Genomic DNA, 13,549 nt, shown 5'->3' on the forward strand with positions numbered 1-13,549 from the left:
AACAGCGTACAATAATCCATCAAAATATTTCACGATATCTTCGACTATGAAGCCGTTGCATAATCGCGTTGCAGTAACGAAGATCAGCCAATCACGAAGGAATCTATTCGAAGGAATTTCCCAAACAGTCTTCGAGGATAATTAAACGATCAGAGAAATTATAACAATTGTTTCAGTATTTCCACTACATTGTACAAAATGTTATACGAAATACTATTTTTAAAAAATGACTTCTTTCTTTGCAAGGAAAATGATATTCTTATCTTGGCGTTATAAATAATGTATTTATTCATAGCTGGCGCGAGATTGTTGCAAGTTCGTTCTTCGAATGAAATTCCTCTTTCACGTAAATCTATTTTTACTGAAATAATTTATAGAATACTAGGAGAAAAGGATGAGTCACTCGAATACTTCTACAATGATTTTTCAGATGTGCAAACGGTTGACTAATAATAATAACAATAATAATAATAATCATAACAATAATAATAATTTATTCATGTATGCGAATAGAAAGCCCCTTTCTGTTATTGCTACAGAAGAAGACTTTATATAGCAATAAGTGCAAACAAAGAGAAAAAAGGAAAAAAAGAGAAACAAAAAGAAAAGGAGAAAAATATCAAAATAAGTTGAAATATATAAATATAAAATATTACTATAAATATCAAAAATTAATATTTAATGCTATCGCAATTTAATTACTATTTAATGCTTACGCTTGAGCACTCTATATGTATAACGAATAAATCTGGTCCGATACTCGAAAGGTCACGATAATAAAAACAAAAGAAAAATAACACAGTTGATTGGTATCAATATAACGTTATATATATATATATATATATGATATCATTGGATCCGATTTTATCGATATCTCTTTACTGAATTCGATTCCTCTGTAAGCACGGTTCTCGCCTATACAGGGTGTCCCGAAAATGTCTCGCAATCCGGAAATGGGAGGTTCCTGAGGTCATTTGAAGTACTTTTTCCTTTGTGAAAATTTTTTCCGAGGCTTCGTTTACGAGTTAAAAAAAAACACTGACCAATAAGAGGCGAGCTCGGCTGGCGCGCGGCGGCCCAGCCAACGAGTGCACGGAGCCCAATTCCACTCATTGGCTCGGCCGTCTCGCGCCAAATGATCTCGCCTCTGATTGGTCACTGTTTTTCATTAATAACTCGTAAACGAAGCCACGGATTGCATTTTTGCTAAGGAAAAAGTTGCTTCGAATCACCTCAGGAATCCCCTACTTTCGGATTGCGAGACATTTTTGGGACACCCTGTATTTCTTCGTACGTCCTGTAAGCAAATCAAGACGCTCGCAGGGATAACGCCGAGTATACATATGTATGTATATGTATTCATGAGCAACAGAAAGTGACCGTAGGCGGTGTCGTGCGAGTTTTAACCGCAAAACGGAACCTATCCTCTGCAGTCGCCTGACGACGTAGTCCCGCACAAACGTACACACGCATGATCGCGTATGAGCAAAGATCGTAAAACACGGCCTTCTATGCAGTCTGTGTAACAAAGATATCGTGCGGACTGTTCTCGTTCCCTATAGATTAATTCGATCGTCCGCGTACATTGAATTCGTGGTGAATTTGCTATTTTATTTGCTATTTTATTTCTTATTTTATTTCTTATTTTATTTGCTACTTTATTTGCTATTTTATTTGCTATTTTATTTGTTATTTTATTTGCCATATATTATCTGTTTAAATAAAATAGGAATAAAAGCTCTATTCGTTGAAGTTCTGCGGATCTGTTAAATTAATATTGGATGAACAATTAAACGATTCGACAAACAACGCGCGTCGTAAACAGACGTACTTTTTGAAATTGTAGGTTATGTATGAGATAAAAAAGGGACAGATTATTCGTACAGTAGAACCTCGATTAACCGAACAGGATTTTTCTCGATCTTTGTTATTCAGATTTTTGATTATTCGAAGGCTCGGATGAAAAAGTTAAAGAACGAGAGTATTTTACTTATTTTTTTGTCATTCCAAGTAATAGCAAAATTTAGAAAAAGGATTTCGGTCATCGTCCGGTAAACTAGTTTCGCTATCATCTATAAAACGTTGAAGTCACTTAGTCCAGCTTGAAAAAGGTTATCGCGTTTTAAAAGGTGTATCCACAATTTTGTGACGTAATTGTATGTTAACGAAAATAATGTTTTAACGTTTAACCTCGACGGGACCATTGGAAGAACACAGGCGTCGAATCGAACCGATGGTGAAGGACAAAGAAACCAACGGATGGGAGTGTATGTATTAAGGTTATTCAACTTACGAGGTCGGATGATTCACGGAAATCCCGTGCTCGTTGTTTCCGCCTTCCTTGTCGCCGGACTTCTCGATCTCCAAAATGGGATCTTTCGACTGGAAGGCCCCATAAGTGCTCCCATTTCTGCAAAACGATTTTGTGTTCCGTTAGATGCGACGCAACGATTAATCGATCCTTCTTTGAAAACAGAAATCTTTGTCCGTAAAAATAAAAATGAAAACGCCAAAATGTAAAACTAGAAAAAAAGGGTCGTATAAACTGGTTAAACATCGTCGAAACGTACTTTTCTTCGACAAATTTTCGTAGCCGAAATTCCCCTCCAAGAACACATATTCGATTATTCCAAATAGAGATTACTATTAACTGCTATTAATTACTATTAATTACTATTACTATTATTACTATTAATTATACTACTATTACTGTTATTACTACTAATTATACTACTATTATTATTGATTACTATTAAAAAGATTATAACATTTATATGTATTGCAATGTGACAATTAGACGCGCGAAATGACATTCGGTAATAGTTTGCTGTTACGAAAATTCTAAAAACAAGGCACGAAACAAAGAGAAACTAATATTTACTCTTAGGCGCATCGAACAAAATAATTGCTTTAACAAGTCACTTTTGTTAACTGTGTTTTTTCACTCGCGTACTCGTCGCCGAAGGAGACGCGATAAAACATAATTACGATCCGCTATTTTGACTAATTACTGATAAAACTTAATTGTGATCCGCTGTTTAACTGTAAAACGTAATTGCGATCCGTTGTTTAACCGAAAATTGCTGCGAAAATAAACGCATTTTCGTTCTCCGACGGCTTAAGATGCTTCGAAGAACCAAAAAAAAAGTACGATAAAAACTTCGGAAGCTCGATTGAAAAAAAACAAGAGAAGAAAAGTTCTGCGCCGATTCGTTGAATCGATGTTCGATAAACGATCAAACGATTCGACGAACAACGCGCGTCGTAAACATACGTACTTTTCGAAATTGTAGGTTATGTACGCGATGAAAAGGATCGATCGATTTATTCATCGAAAATTCGCTCGAGTGTGTAGATTGTTATGGAAAAAAGAATAGTTCCGCGTTCTGATAACCAAACCGCATCCGCAAGTCCGCGATAAAAATAGAACGAACGAAAGTCCTTCTCGCGATCGCGTGCACGTGACGTAAAGACACTAACGACATTTCAAATAATCGTATGGGATCTCCGTTACGGGAACCGAAGACCGGTTGCAACAACTGCAACTAGACTGTACGGAGCTGCCGGCTCTCTTTCTGTATAAAGTTACGCATAAATTTTCCCATGAACGTCGAACCAGTCGCTCGGAGAATTTACATTCGCGATTATGTATGTATACAGGGTGTCCCAGAAATGTTTCGCAATCCTAAAGTGGCGGATTCCTCGGGTCATTTGAAGCAACTTTTTCCTTTAGAAAAATTTTCTCCGAGGCACCATTAACGAATTATTAACGAAAAACAGTGACCAATGAGAGGCGAGCTCAGCTGGCGCGAAGCGACCGAGCCAATGAGCGGAACTGGGCTTCGTGCGCTGGTTGGCTGGGCCGCCTCGCGCCAGCCGTACTCGATTCTTATTGGTCATTGTTTTTCGTTAATAACTCATTAACGGTGCCTCGGAGAAAATTTTTGCAAAGGAAGAAGCTGCTTCAAATGATCCGAGGAACCCGCCATTTCCGGATTGCAAGACATTTTTGGGACACCCTGTATATACCGCGCCTCGGCTTGTACGTTCTACCGTAGACTCCTTGGCGCTGATCGCGGTTTCGCGATCTCTTTCCACCCTACAGATTTATGTACACACTTTCACCGGACCCATCGTAAAAACTGAACGGCGGCCAATGCCGAAATTATTTTTGGCCGCGACGATGCGAGCGTCGCTAACGAAAATTACGTCATGCGAGAATTAACATCGAACGGGCCGTGATTTTTGACAGGAAAATATGATTCTAGTTATTTACAAATTTTTCATTTTTTATTTTACAATGTTTTAAGCCTTACGATATTTTAAATTTTGCAATATTTTAAACTTTAAAGTATTTTAAACTTCGCAATATTTTAAATTTTAGAATCTTTTAAGTTTCACAATATTTTAAGTTTTACTATATTTAAAATTTTACGAATTTTAAACTTTACAACATTTTGAAAATTAAATATTTTTAAATACTTTCTAAAAATTCACGACACTTCTGTTGCGTTCACCCCGAGGAAAACGAAAACGTAGCTACAGTGCATAAAGATGGAGATTCAGTTGCGCGTGTAACTGGAACGTAACTCGCTGATTATAAATTTGCTATTAACTGTACTAGCGCGTTTATGGTAGGGCAACTTAAGAACGGTAGCAAGATCAAAAAGAAACATCATTGCGTTATTTTCCACTTAACGAGAATTATTAAAAAAAGAAATTTTTAATTGGCTCCTCTTTCTTGCATGCAACGAGGTAATTCATTTCGATCGTGCTCCGAACGAAATTAATTTCCATTTCTAAATTAATGGGGAACGTTCTTATTTTACATGGAAATCCACGGTATAGCAATAAGCGCTATCGAAACCACTCACGATTTCTATTTTCCTAAATACTTTCATTAATTTAAGTAATGGTTATTAAATAGTATATTTATTATAATTTATTTATTGATAATATATTTATTATAGTTTGTTTATTATATTTATTGATAATATATTTATTATAATATATTTATTATAGTTTGTTTATTACATTTATTATAATATATTTATTATAGTTTGTTTATTATATTCATTGATAATATATTTATTATAGTTTCTTCATTACATTTATTGATAATATATTTATTAGAATATATTTATTATAGTTTGTTTATTACATTTATTGATAATGTATTTATTATAATTTATTTATTAATCATTTATTTATTTACATTTAAAAACACCGTGCAAATACCAGTCTATATTGTGAACTTTTTAACAACAACTTTTTCAAGAACAACAATAAATAATGCTCTAGTTCGAAATGGCTGTCACGTTAATTACGGTTCGGATGCACGTTATCCTTAACCATGTGAACCTAATTAAGTCTATCTGGAAAATCCTCCCAGGTCATGGGATTCTGAATGCGTTAATGGGGGTCCGTGATGTTGGAACAATTAAATCGGTGTCGGTGGTTCGACGATAATTTCTCAACGGAATGCAACGCAGCCAGCCAGCCAGCGCTCAAGTTGCAAGAATGAGTTGCAACGAGGTGAAAGTTAACTTCTTGACCAATAACTCGATCGTGTATAATCTAGTCTACAATTTCCAAGATACACAATTCCGCATCCTGTGCAACGTCGCGTAGCGTTCAAATTTCAAGGTGATCTCCCGTCATTGGACTCGTCATTGGACTAGTCACGAACCTCTTCACGAACCAAACAAATAACTTGAAACACTTCCCCGGTCGAACGCGCAGAGACGTTTAACTTTTATCACGCGTTATTCACGAGAATTCTTTAACCATCGCAGCCCATTTTCCTTTTAAAACCCACGCCGCCTCGCAAACTGGTCATGTTCGACGAAACCGTCACTATAATTAATCCGGATTTCGTCATTTCCATGTACTGAACCTGAGCAATCACTGAAATCACGCGTACTGATATTTTAATTAGTACATTTTATCATTTCATTTCCCTGAAAATTTGCTTACAAATTTTATTTAATTTTGTTTAATTTCATTTAATTTTATTCAATTTTATTCAATTTTACTTAATTTTATTTAATTTTATACAATTTTATTTCATTTTATTTCATTTTATTCAATTTTATTCAATTTTATTTAATTTTATTCAATTTTATACAATTTTATACAATTTTATACAATTTTATTTCATTTTATTTAATTTCATTTAATTTTATTCAATTTTATTCAATTTTATTTAATTTTATTCGATTTTAGTCAATTTTATTCAATTTTATTCAATTTTACTTAATTTTACTGAATTTTATTTAATTTTACACAATTTTATTTATTTTTATTTAATTTCGTTTAATTTTATACATGTATCTATATATAATCGAATTAATTCAAATTAAAGAAAGATTTGTTTTAATAAGATATTAGAAAAGCCAATATTTTTAATAAATAATTTATTCAATTAGTTTTCATCTAATTTAATCACTTATTGCACTTCTTTACTTTCACTAGCTTTAAATAAAATACCAATAAAACCATAACGACCAATATCTTTTCAGCATTCCGGCAAATCTGTTGAAACACGTCTTGCATACTTAGAGAAGCTGATCAGTGAGTATTTGCTCATTTCCATGATTCATGGCCAATTAGCGTCACGTGAACAGTGTATTTGTAGCTACTACATATTTTACACGCATAATGCTTGCATATAATAATGCACACCTCGCAGTTGTAACTTTTTCACTGGATCGTTTCATTCAAAAGCATCGAGATATTCGTCAAATGCGTTAAATTCTACGTGGTTGCAAAATCGCTGCGAAATTATTTACGTCTATTTATATATGTATTAACATTATATATGTATAAACATACATATATTGCTGCGAACGGATAATAAAGTCCGCTGATTTACACTCAGGATAATATAAAACAGCGAACATTGATTCGTTAATAAAAAAAATTCGTAAAAAATATTTGTTTAAAATGTAAGCTATTTATATAAAATGACGCGTGTATAGATTTTTCTCGTTGTTAAATATTTTCTTGTTGTGTCTGTACAGAGAACGTACGTGATTCGAACGTGATCCATGAAACCGCCGCTATACAGGGTGTGGCCGTAACGATGATACGAAATGAATGAAGCTGATTCTCTCTGCAAATATAGATTAAACGCACGAAATACCATTTTCTCGTTCTAAACTGAATTTAGAACCTGTATTCGTACGATCTTCAAAATACAAAAACGTGATAATCGATATTTATAAAAAAATCAAATTGTCAGATTCAATTTGTCCAAAAAATATACTTGAACGGTCGATTTGCGACGACTGACAAGAACTATCATTAACGATAATCATCAACGATAAGAATTATAATAATCTTCAATAATAAATTTCAGCGACCAGAACTCGTTTTATCGTTCCTTCGTGGTTACTTATTGCATTGAAAATAGGATAAACAATAAAATCAATGCTGAACGCTTTTTCGTCGACGTGAACATATTATTATTAAATATTTATGCTACAGATATTAATATACTTCGTGACATAAATAATTAAAAAATAAATAATACGTAAGTAATAACAAGTAATCACAAAAGAACGATAAAACGATTTCTTTGTCTCGGTAACGTTTATTGCATTCGCGCTGTCACTATTAATTAATTAATCCTGAATTATGTCACTACTAAAATCATTTTGCAACGCGTATCAATTGTCTCGACGAAGCGCCGGTTAGGTGAATTGCTTCTCCGTAAAATCCGCAACGCGATTATGCCAGTTCCCATCTAAACCGTAAACGTGAGTCACACGTGTTGCCCAGGGCGGTGCACGTGTCAACCAACTTTCTGAGTCGAACCGTGACCAGCGTACGCGGCCGCGCGCGCGCGAAGAAATATTCCGTACAATCCGGTCTTTGTGAATTCGCAACGCACATTGTTGCTAGGTAGATCCCCGAGTCACGGAGAAACCGTAAATAATCGTGAAATGATGATTGCGAACCTAATTTCCGGCCGTTCGACAGCGTTTAATAAATCTTCGTAGATAATCTTGATTACGCAACGGATGACTGCTTAGTAGTATCGCGACCACACGCGAGAAAAGCCGATCGCCTCGATGAGATTCGCGTTTCTCCATTCGCTCGTCGTCCTAAGCTTACGAAAGATAAATGAACAGCACGACTGGCGCAAGGCGGCCGAGCCAACGAGCGCTCGGAGTTCCGCTGATTGGCTGGGCAGCCTAGCGCTAGGCGAGCTCGCCTCTCATTGGTCAGCATTTCTCGTTAATAACTCGTAAACAAAACCTCGTAGAATATTTCCGCTAAGGAAAAAGTTACTTCAAATGACCTCAGGAACCCCTCATTTCCCACTGTCTAATAATTTTGGGATATCCTGTAAACAGTGATCAGAAGCGAGCGCCTAATGAATGACACCAAGCGCCCCTTGCTAGAATTGTCCGCACCATCGTGTCAACCTGTTCCAGGAGTCATGCAGCTCGCGTTAATTGCAGCGTGCCCGTATGAAATTCGCGAAAATTCTCAATCCAGCGATCGGTTCTGCAAACCGCGAGAACTTGGCGATCAAAAAGCCGTGTTCCGTCCAGCCCCATCGTCGGCGCCGAAAATAGAGAGTGGAATAGACCGGTGGTATCGAACAGACAGAATTGCAAAACGCCTAAGCTCGAATACGTTTCCCCGCTTCGATATCGCGCTAAGAGCCGAGCCAAATGTGACGCGACTACCTCCTTGGCACTCGGCGATTGTGCCTACATCTTTGACGCTCGGCGAGAGGTGCACGGCGACTTTTTAAGCGACCCCAGGACACCTTTTAAGACGGAATAACTTCTTTTCGAACTGGACTAAATGCCTTGAACTTTTTTTGTTTAAATGATAGAGGGCGACTGGATTTACTGAACGACGACTGGATCACTCTTTTTTTTTAAATTATGCTATTACCTGGAATGACAAAAGAAAGTAGAAAACTCTCGTTTCTTAATTCTTTTATCCGAGCCTATAACGAAAATTTAAAAAGTGTCTTTCGTAGGTGAAAGTTAAGAAGCGAGAGCTTTTTCATTTTGTTTTGCCACTCCAAGTACTAGCAAAATTGGAAGAAAGTGTTTCAGTCGTTTCAGTCTAAAATCTAGAAATGAATTCATGTTTTTCCCTGAATCGATTTGGTTCAGTTCGATAAAAGTGATTGCGCTTTAAAAAATGCCCCGAATGCAGGTTGTCTCGCAATTATGTTAACAACCGGAATGAGGCGATTCCTGAGGTCATTCGAAGCAACTTTTTCCTTAGTGAAAATGCAATCCGCGGCTTCGTTTACAAGTTATTAAAGAAAAACTCTGACCAATGAGAGGCGAGATCGACTGTCGCGCGGCGGCCGAGCCAATGAGCGCACGGTGCTCGGATCAGCTCCATTGGCTCGGTCGCCTAGCGCCGAGCGAACTCGCCCCTCATTGGTCAGTATTTTTCATGAATAATTCTTTAACGGAGCCTCGGAGAAAATTTTTGTAACGGAAAAAGTTGCTCCAAATCATCTCAGGAATCCCACATTTTTCGAAAATACCATAATTTCGGGACACCCTGTATACTTGTTAAAATAACAAATTTTTTCTCGAATATTAACGATACGCGAATGTTCTTAAATTTCTTAAATTTTGTCCCGAAGCGTGTGCACAATTAGAACATAATTATTAAGTATATCGATGCATTTATGGCAACTACAATTTTTATTACTTGTTGTTACCGTCGACAGTTCCGACCATAATATATACAAACGATTTCTGAACGCGCAACCAATCTTCCAGCGTACGTATTGGTTAAATTATCAGCTCGTAAATAGATATAAGGTGACCGTCGAACGCGAACGAGCTATTGTAATTCCGCGACTCTGACATCGTTTCTAGTTAAAAGTTAACTGCAGCAAATTCTCCCTAATTGACGCTCGGCTTGTTCACAAAAAGTGGACAATTTGGGAGGAGCAGATAAGATTATCCGAGCCTCGCGGCTCGTTTTTATAATTGTGGACAATTTATAACTATAAAAATAAACCGCAAGGCTCGAACAATCGTATCTCCTCTTCCAATATTGTCCATTTTTGTGCGCAATCTGGGCGTCAATTAGAGAGACATTACTTGAAAAATTAAATAATCGAATCTCTTCGCGCTTCCCGAATAATATGAATTGACCGACGACGATCTTCGCCGCCGTTCTCGAACAATAGCGATCGAGTGCCGCGGCAGTGGAGAAACTAAACAAATGTGGGGGTGGGGGGAATATAAGCGCAAAGGCGCCTTCTTGTCGCGCGAGGACTATACGTTGTTCCGCGTACAGTAATGTCTCCCTTACTGACGCTCAGATTGTCCACTAAATTGGACAATCTGGGAAGAGGAGATACGATTATTCGAGCCTTGCGGTTCGTTTTTATAATTGTGGACAATTTATATCTATAAAAATGAACCACAAGGCTCAAATAATCGTATCTCCTCTTCCAAAATTGTTCATTCTTGCGCGGAATCTGAGCGTCAGTAAGGGAGACATTACATATTCTGCTCGCGGCCGCGCGACGGTAAACGCGTTAGGAATGCTGTCCTTTACGCACCGAACTGGTCGCAATCTTGAAAAGAGGAAAATGTCTACGCGCGGCTTCACGTTTCTTTGAATAGTTTCGGTGAAATCGGATTTCACATAAAGATTCGCAGTTTACCGATCGCTCGAGCATCGCCGGCTTTGGCTCGCGCTCGCGAGCCTAACTTCCTGGCCCGATGGAGAAACGTCGCTGGATGATAATCCACGAGAGACATTACTTTTAGAATTCTCTTGGATATATTTTCAACTTAAATTAAACAAATTAAATTCACCGATCGCTGAAGTACAACGACGATCGTTGCTCTCCGTCGCATCGACGGAGATTCTTTTTAACGAAATTGAAAAACGAGTCTTCTATTTTATTTTGTCGTTCCAAGTAATAGCAAAATTTTTAAAAATTATTACGGTCTATCTAGAAAGATCTAAAATCTTGTTGAATCTAACCTAGCAATCGAAATCAATCGAAATCGATCTAAAAAATTGTTACAGTCTAGCAGACTAGTCGCTCGATTGTCAAAAAAAATGTTATCGCGTTTTAGAAAGTGTCCGAATATTAAAAGAATAGAAAAAGAACAAAATATGTAAATACAAATAAAGATTTTTCTGCACAAGCTAAGCGTCTTTCACGTCGTCTAAACCATGAATGAAATACGTGTATGTATTTACCTATGAGGCTCTTTGAGCGTGAGTTCGTCACCGTGAATGGAACTCTTCTTCATGCTGGGGCTGTTGTACATTTCCATCTGCAACAATAATTACACATATGTTTTCAATACGGACTGTGACATAATTGTTGAACTTAATCGGTGACCGCGGTCGCAAGCAGATTCTATTTTCGTTCCGGCTGATAGGAAACTGTTTTTATTATGTTAATCGTATCGGGATAATTGACATTTCCTAGAATAGCAATTCGTGCGAAACAGTTTTCCTGCGAGCAGATCACGCCGCTGCGCCGAGAAATTAATTAATTAATTGGTAACAGGAAACTCGGATTCCAGTTTCTACGATCGAATCGGTTGGTGGCGTAAGACGCCATTTTCCTCACTCTGGGAAACAATTAGCGTTGTTATTCACTGACGTGTGTATTTTTTACTGAAATTTGTATTGTTTAGTCACGCGTGTATTGTTTACTGGGACGTGTATTATATACTAACCGTATCATTATATATACTATATTATTATTATATATACTAATATTATTATTATGCAGGGTGTCCCAAAAATGTCTCGCAATCCGAAAGTGGCGGGTTCCTCAGGTCACTTGAAGTAACTTTTTCCTTTACAAAAATTTCTCCGAGGTACCGTTAACGAGTTATTAACGAAAAACAGTGACCAATGAGAGGCGAGCTCAGCTGGCGCGAGGCGACCGAGCCAATGAGCGGAACTGGGCTTCGTGTGCTGGTTGGCTGGGCCGCCTCGCGTCAGCCGTACTCGATTCTTATTGGTCACTGTTTTTCGTTAATAACTCGTTAACGGCTCCTCGGAGAAAATTTTTGTAAAGGAAGAAGCTGCTTCAAATGATCCGAGGAACCTGCCATTTCCGGATTGCGAGACATTTTTGGGACACCCTGTATACTAACGTGTATTATCTACTGACCATCCGCGACCGGACCCCGGATCTTCGCGCAAAATAAGAATTCTCTACCTCGATTGCAACAAACAGGAATTAAATCGAGAGTCACATTCATCGTTGACATTTTTATCAATTCGGAAAAACGAACCAGTAATAACATCGCTTTTAAGTGCCGAATATTAACACAAAAAATCTTTAGAAATCTGCTGAAAGCATTATAATGCGTTAAAATTATTGGAAGCAGAAATACACGTTTTTATTCAATTCCGATTTCTCGCTGGTAGAGCAACCCTTGGCTCATCCGATTTTTGACAACCGTAGCTTGCAACCGAAAAATCTAAGAAAATTCTATAACACACGGCTCGATGCCCAAGATAGGCGCACATTTTTTTCAAAATTTTCAAAAGCCACCGGAGGGTAGAAATTGACGGGAAAGCGCGCGATCTAATATAACCGTGTAACTACCCTCACGGGGTTGAAATTTGGTTACAGGGTTGAAATTCTGCACAGATGTGTTTTTCTTGGTCAATATATATTGTATCGAACGGTATTAATAGTCGTTAAAAAACCTCTAAGGACAATTTTGACTATTTTAATCTGATTGACCGTTTCAATGGCGTTTGTTGTGTTTCGGTGTTCCTATCGGCCCGACGACAGTCGATCGAATTAAGGCCGCGCGAAGTTCAATTCGCGACTGGCAATCCAGTCTCCCACGGAAACGCGACCGGCCATCTGGCCAGTTTTTTTCCCCTTAGATTTTCCGCGCACTGTATTATTCCGCTATTAGCGAACCGCGTTCGAACCGTCGAATCTTCGCGGACCGCGATATCACGAGCAAACAAACGGATTTTTCTAGCCGCCGCGACTCGGAGAAACTGGAACGGCCGATAGAAGAGTATTCGCTAGTCACTGCTAACACTGGAACCAGCGCATCGATAACAATGACCGGTTTCCGATCGTTTTTTTTTCTTAGAATTCCTGATATTATAAGAATATACCGAAAAAAGTTACGACGGAAATCGGTCAAATTCGACCCGGCGATAACTTCGCGAAAAATCATCGCAGGACAATGATCTCTTTCTTAAATTAAAACTTGAAACCTCTACTTTAAGACACTGTTTCTCGATTTTACGTCCGATCTGCCAACATCATTGTATTCCTTTAAACGCGAGGCCATGTTTGTTGCACCGAAAATTGTCACGTTGAATTGTCACGCCAAGTTCGACGAAATGCACGGACTTCGTAAAATTTTTTTCAGTGACGCGGTTTATACTGAAATTAACTTCCAACTTTTCTCTTTAATTTAAAACGAAAGAAACTCGGCTGCGATTTTTTTTCACGAAGTTACAGCATTTTGTAGCAACCCTTGCATATTTTCGGTGTTAAAGTGGTGTAAGTCAATTGTTTGCCAGGCTGGTTTAGTATTAT

The 13,549-nt window shown here is 37.6% G+C and overlaps 1 protein-coding gene across 5 annotated transcripts in view; it reads right to left on the minus strand.

The window, feature by feature from the left end:
- LOC117221555 (proton-coupled amino acid transporter-like protein acs) overlaps nt 1–13,549 on the minus strand; it is a 57,332-nt gene that overhangs the window by 16,825 nt on the left and 26,958 nt on the right. For all 5 annotated transcript variants that reach the window (XM_033472600.2, XM_076518445.1, XM_033472601.2 and 2 more), the window contains exons 2-3: nt 11,215–11,291; nt 2,294–2,410 (exon numbers count right to left, since the gene is read on the minus strand). In XM_033472600.2, the coding sequence (XP_033328491.1) occupies nt 2,294–2,410; nt 11,215–11,291 (194 nt within the window). The remainder of the gene's footprint in view (nt 1–2,293; nt 2,411–11,214; nt 11,292–13,549) is intronic.

The sequence above is a fragment of the Megalopta genalis genome, chromosome 1 (genome assembly GCF_051020955.1).
Source record: "Megalopta genalis isolate 19385.01 chromosome 1, iyMegGena1_principal, whole genome shotgun sequence".
Lineage (NCBI taxonomy): Eukaryota > Metazoa > Arthropoda > Insecta > Hymenoptera > Halictidae > Megalopta > Megalopta genalis.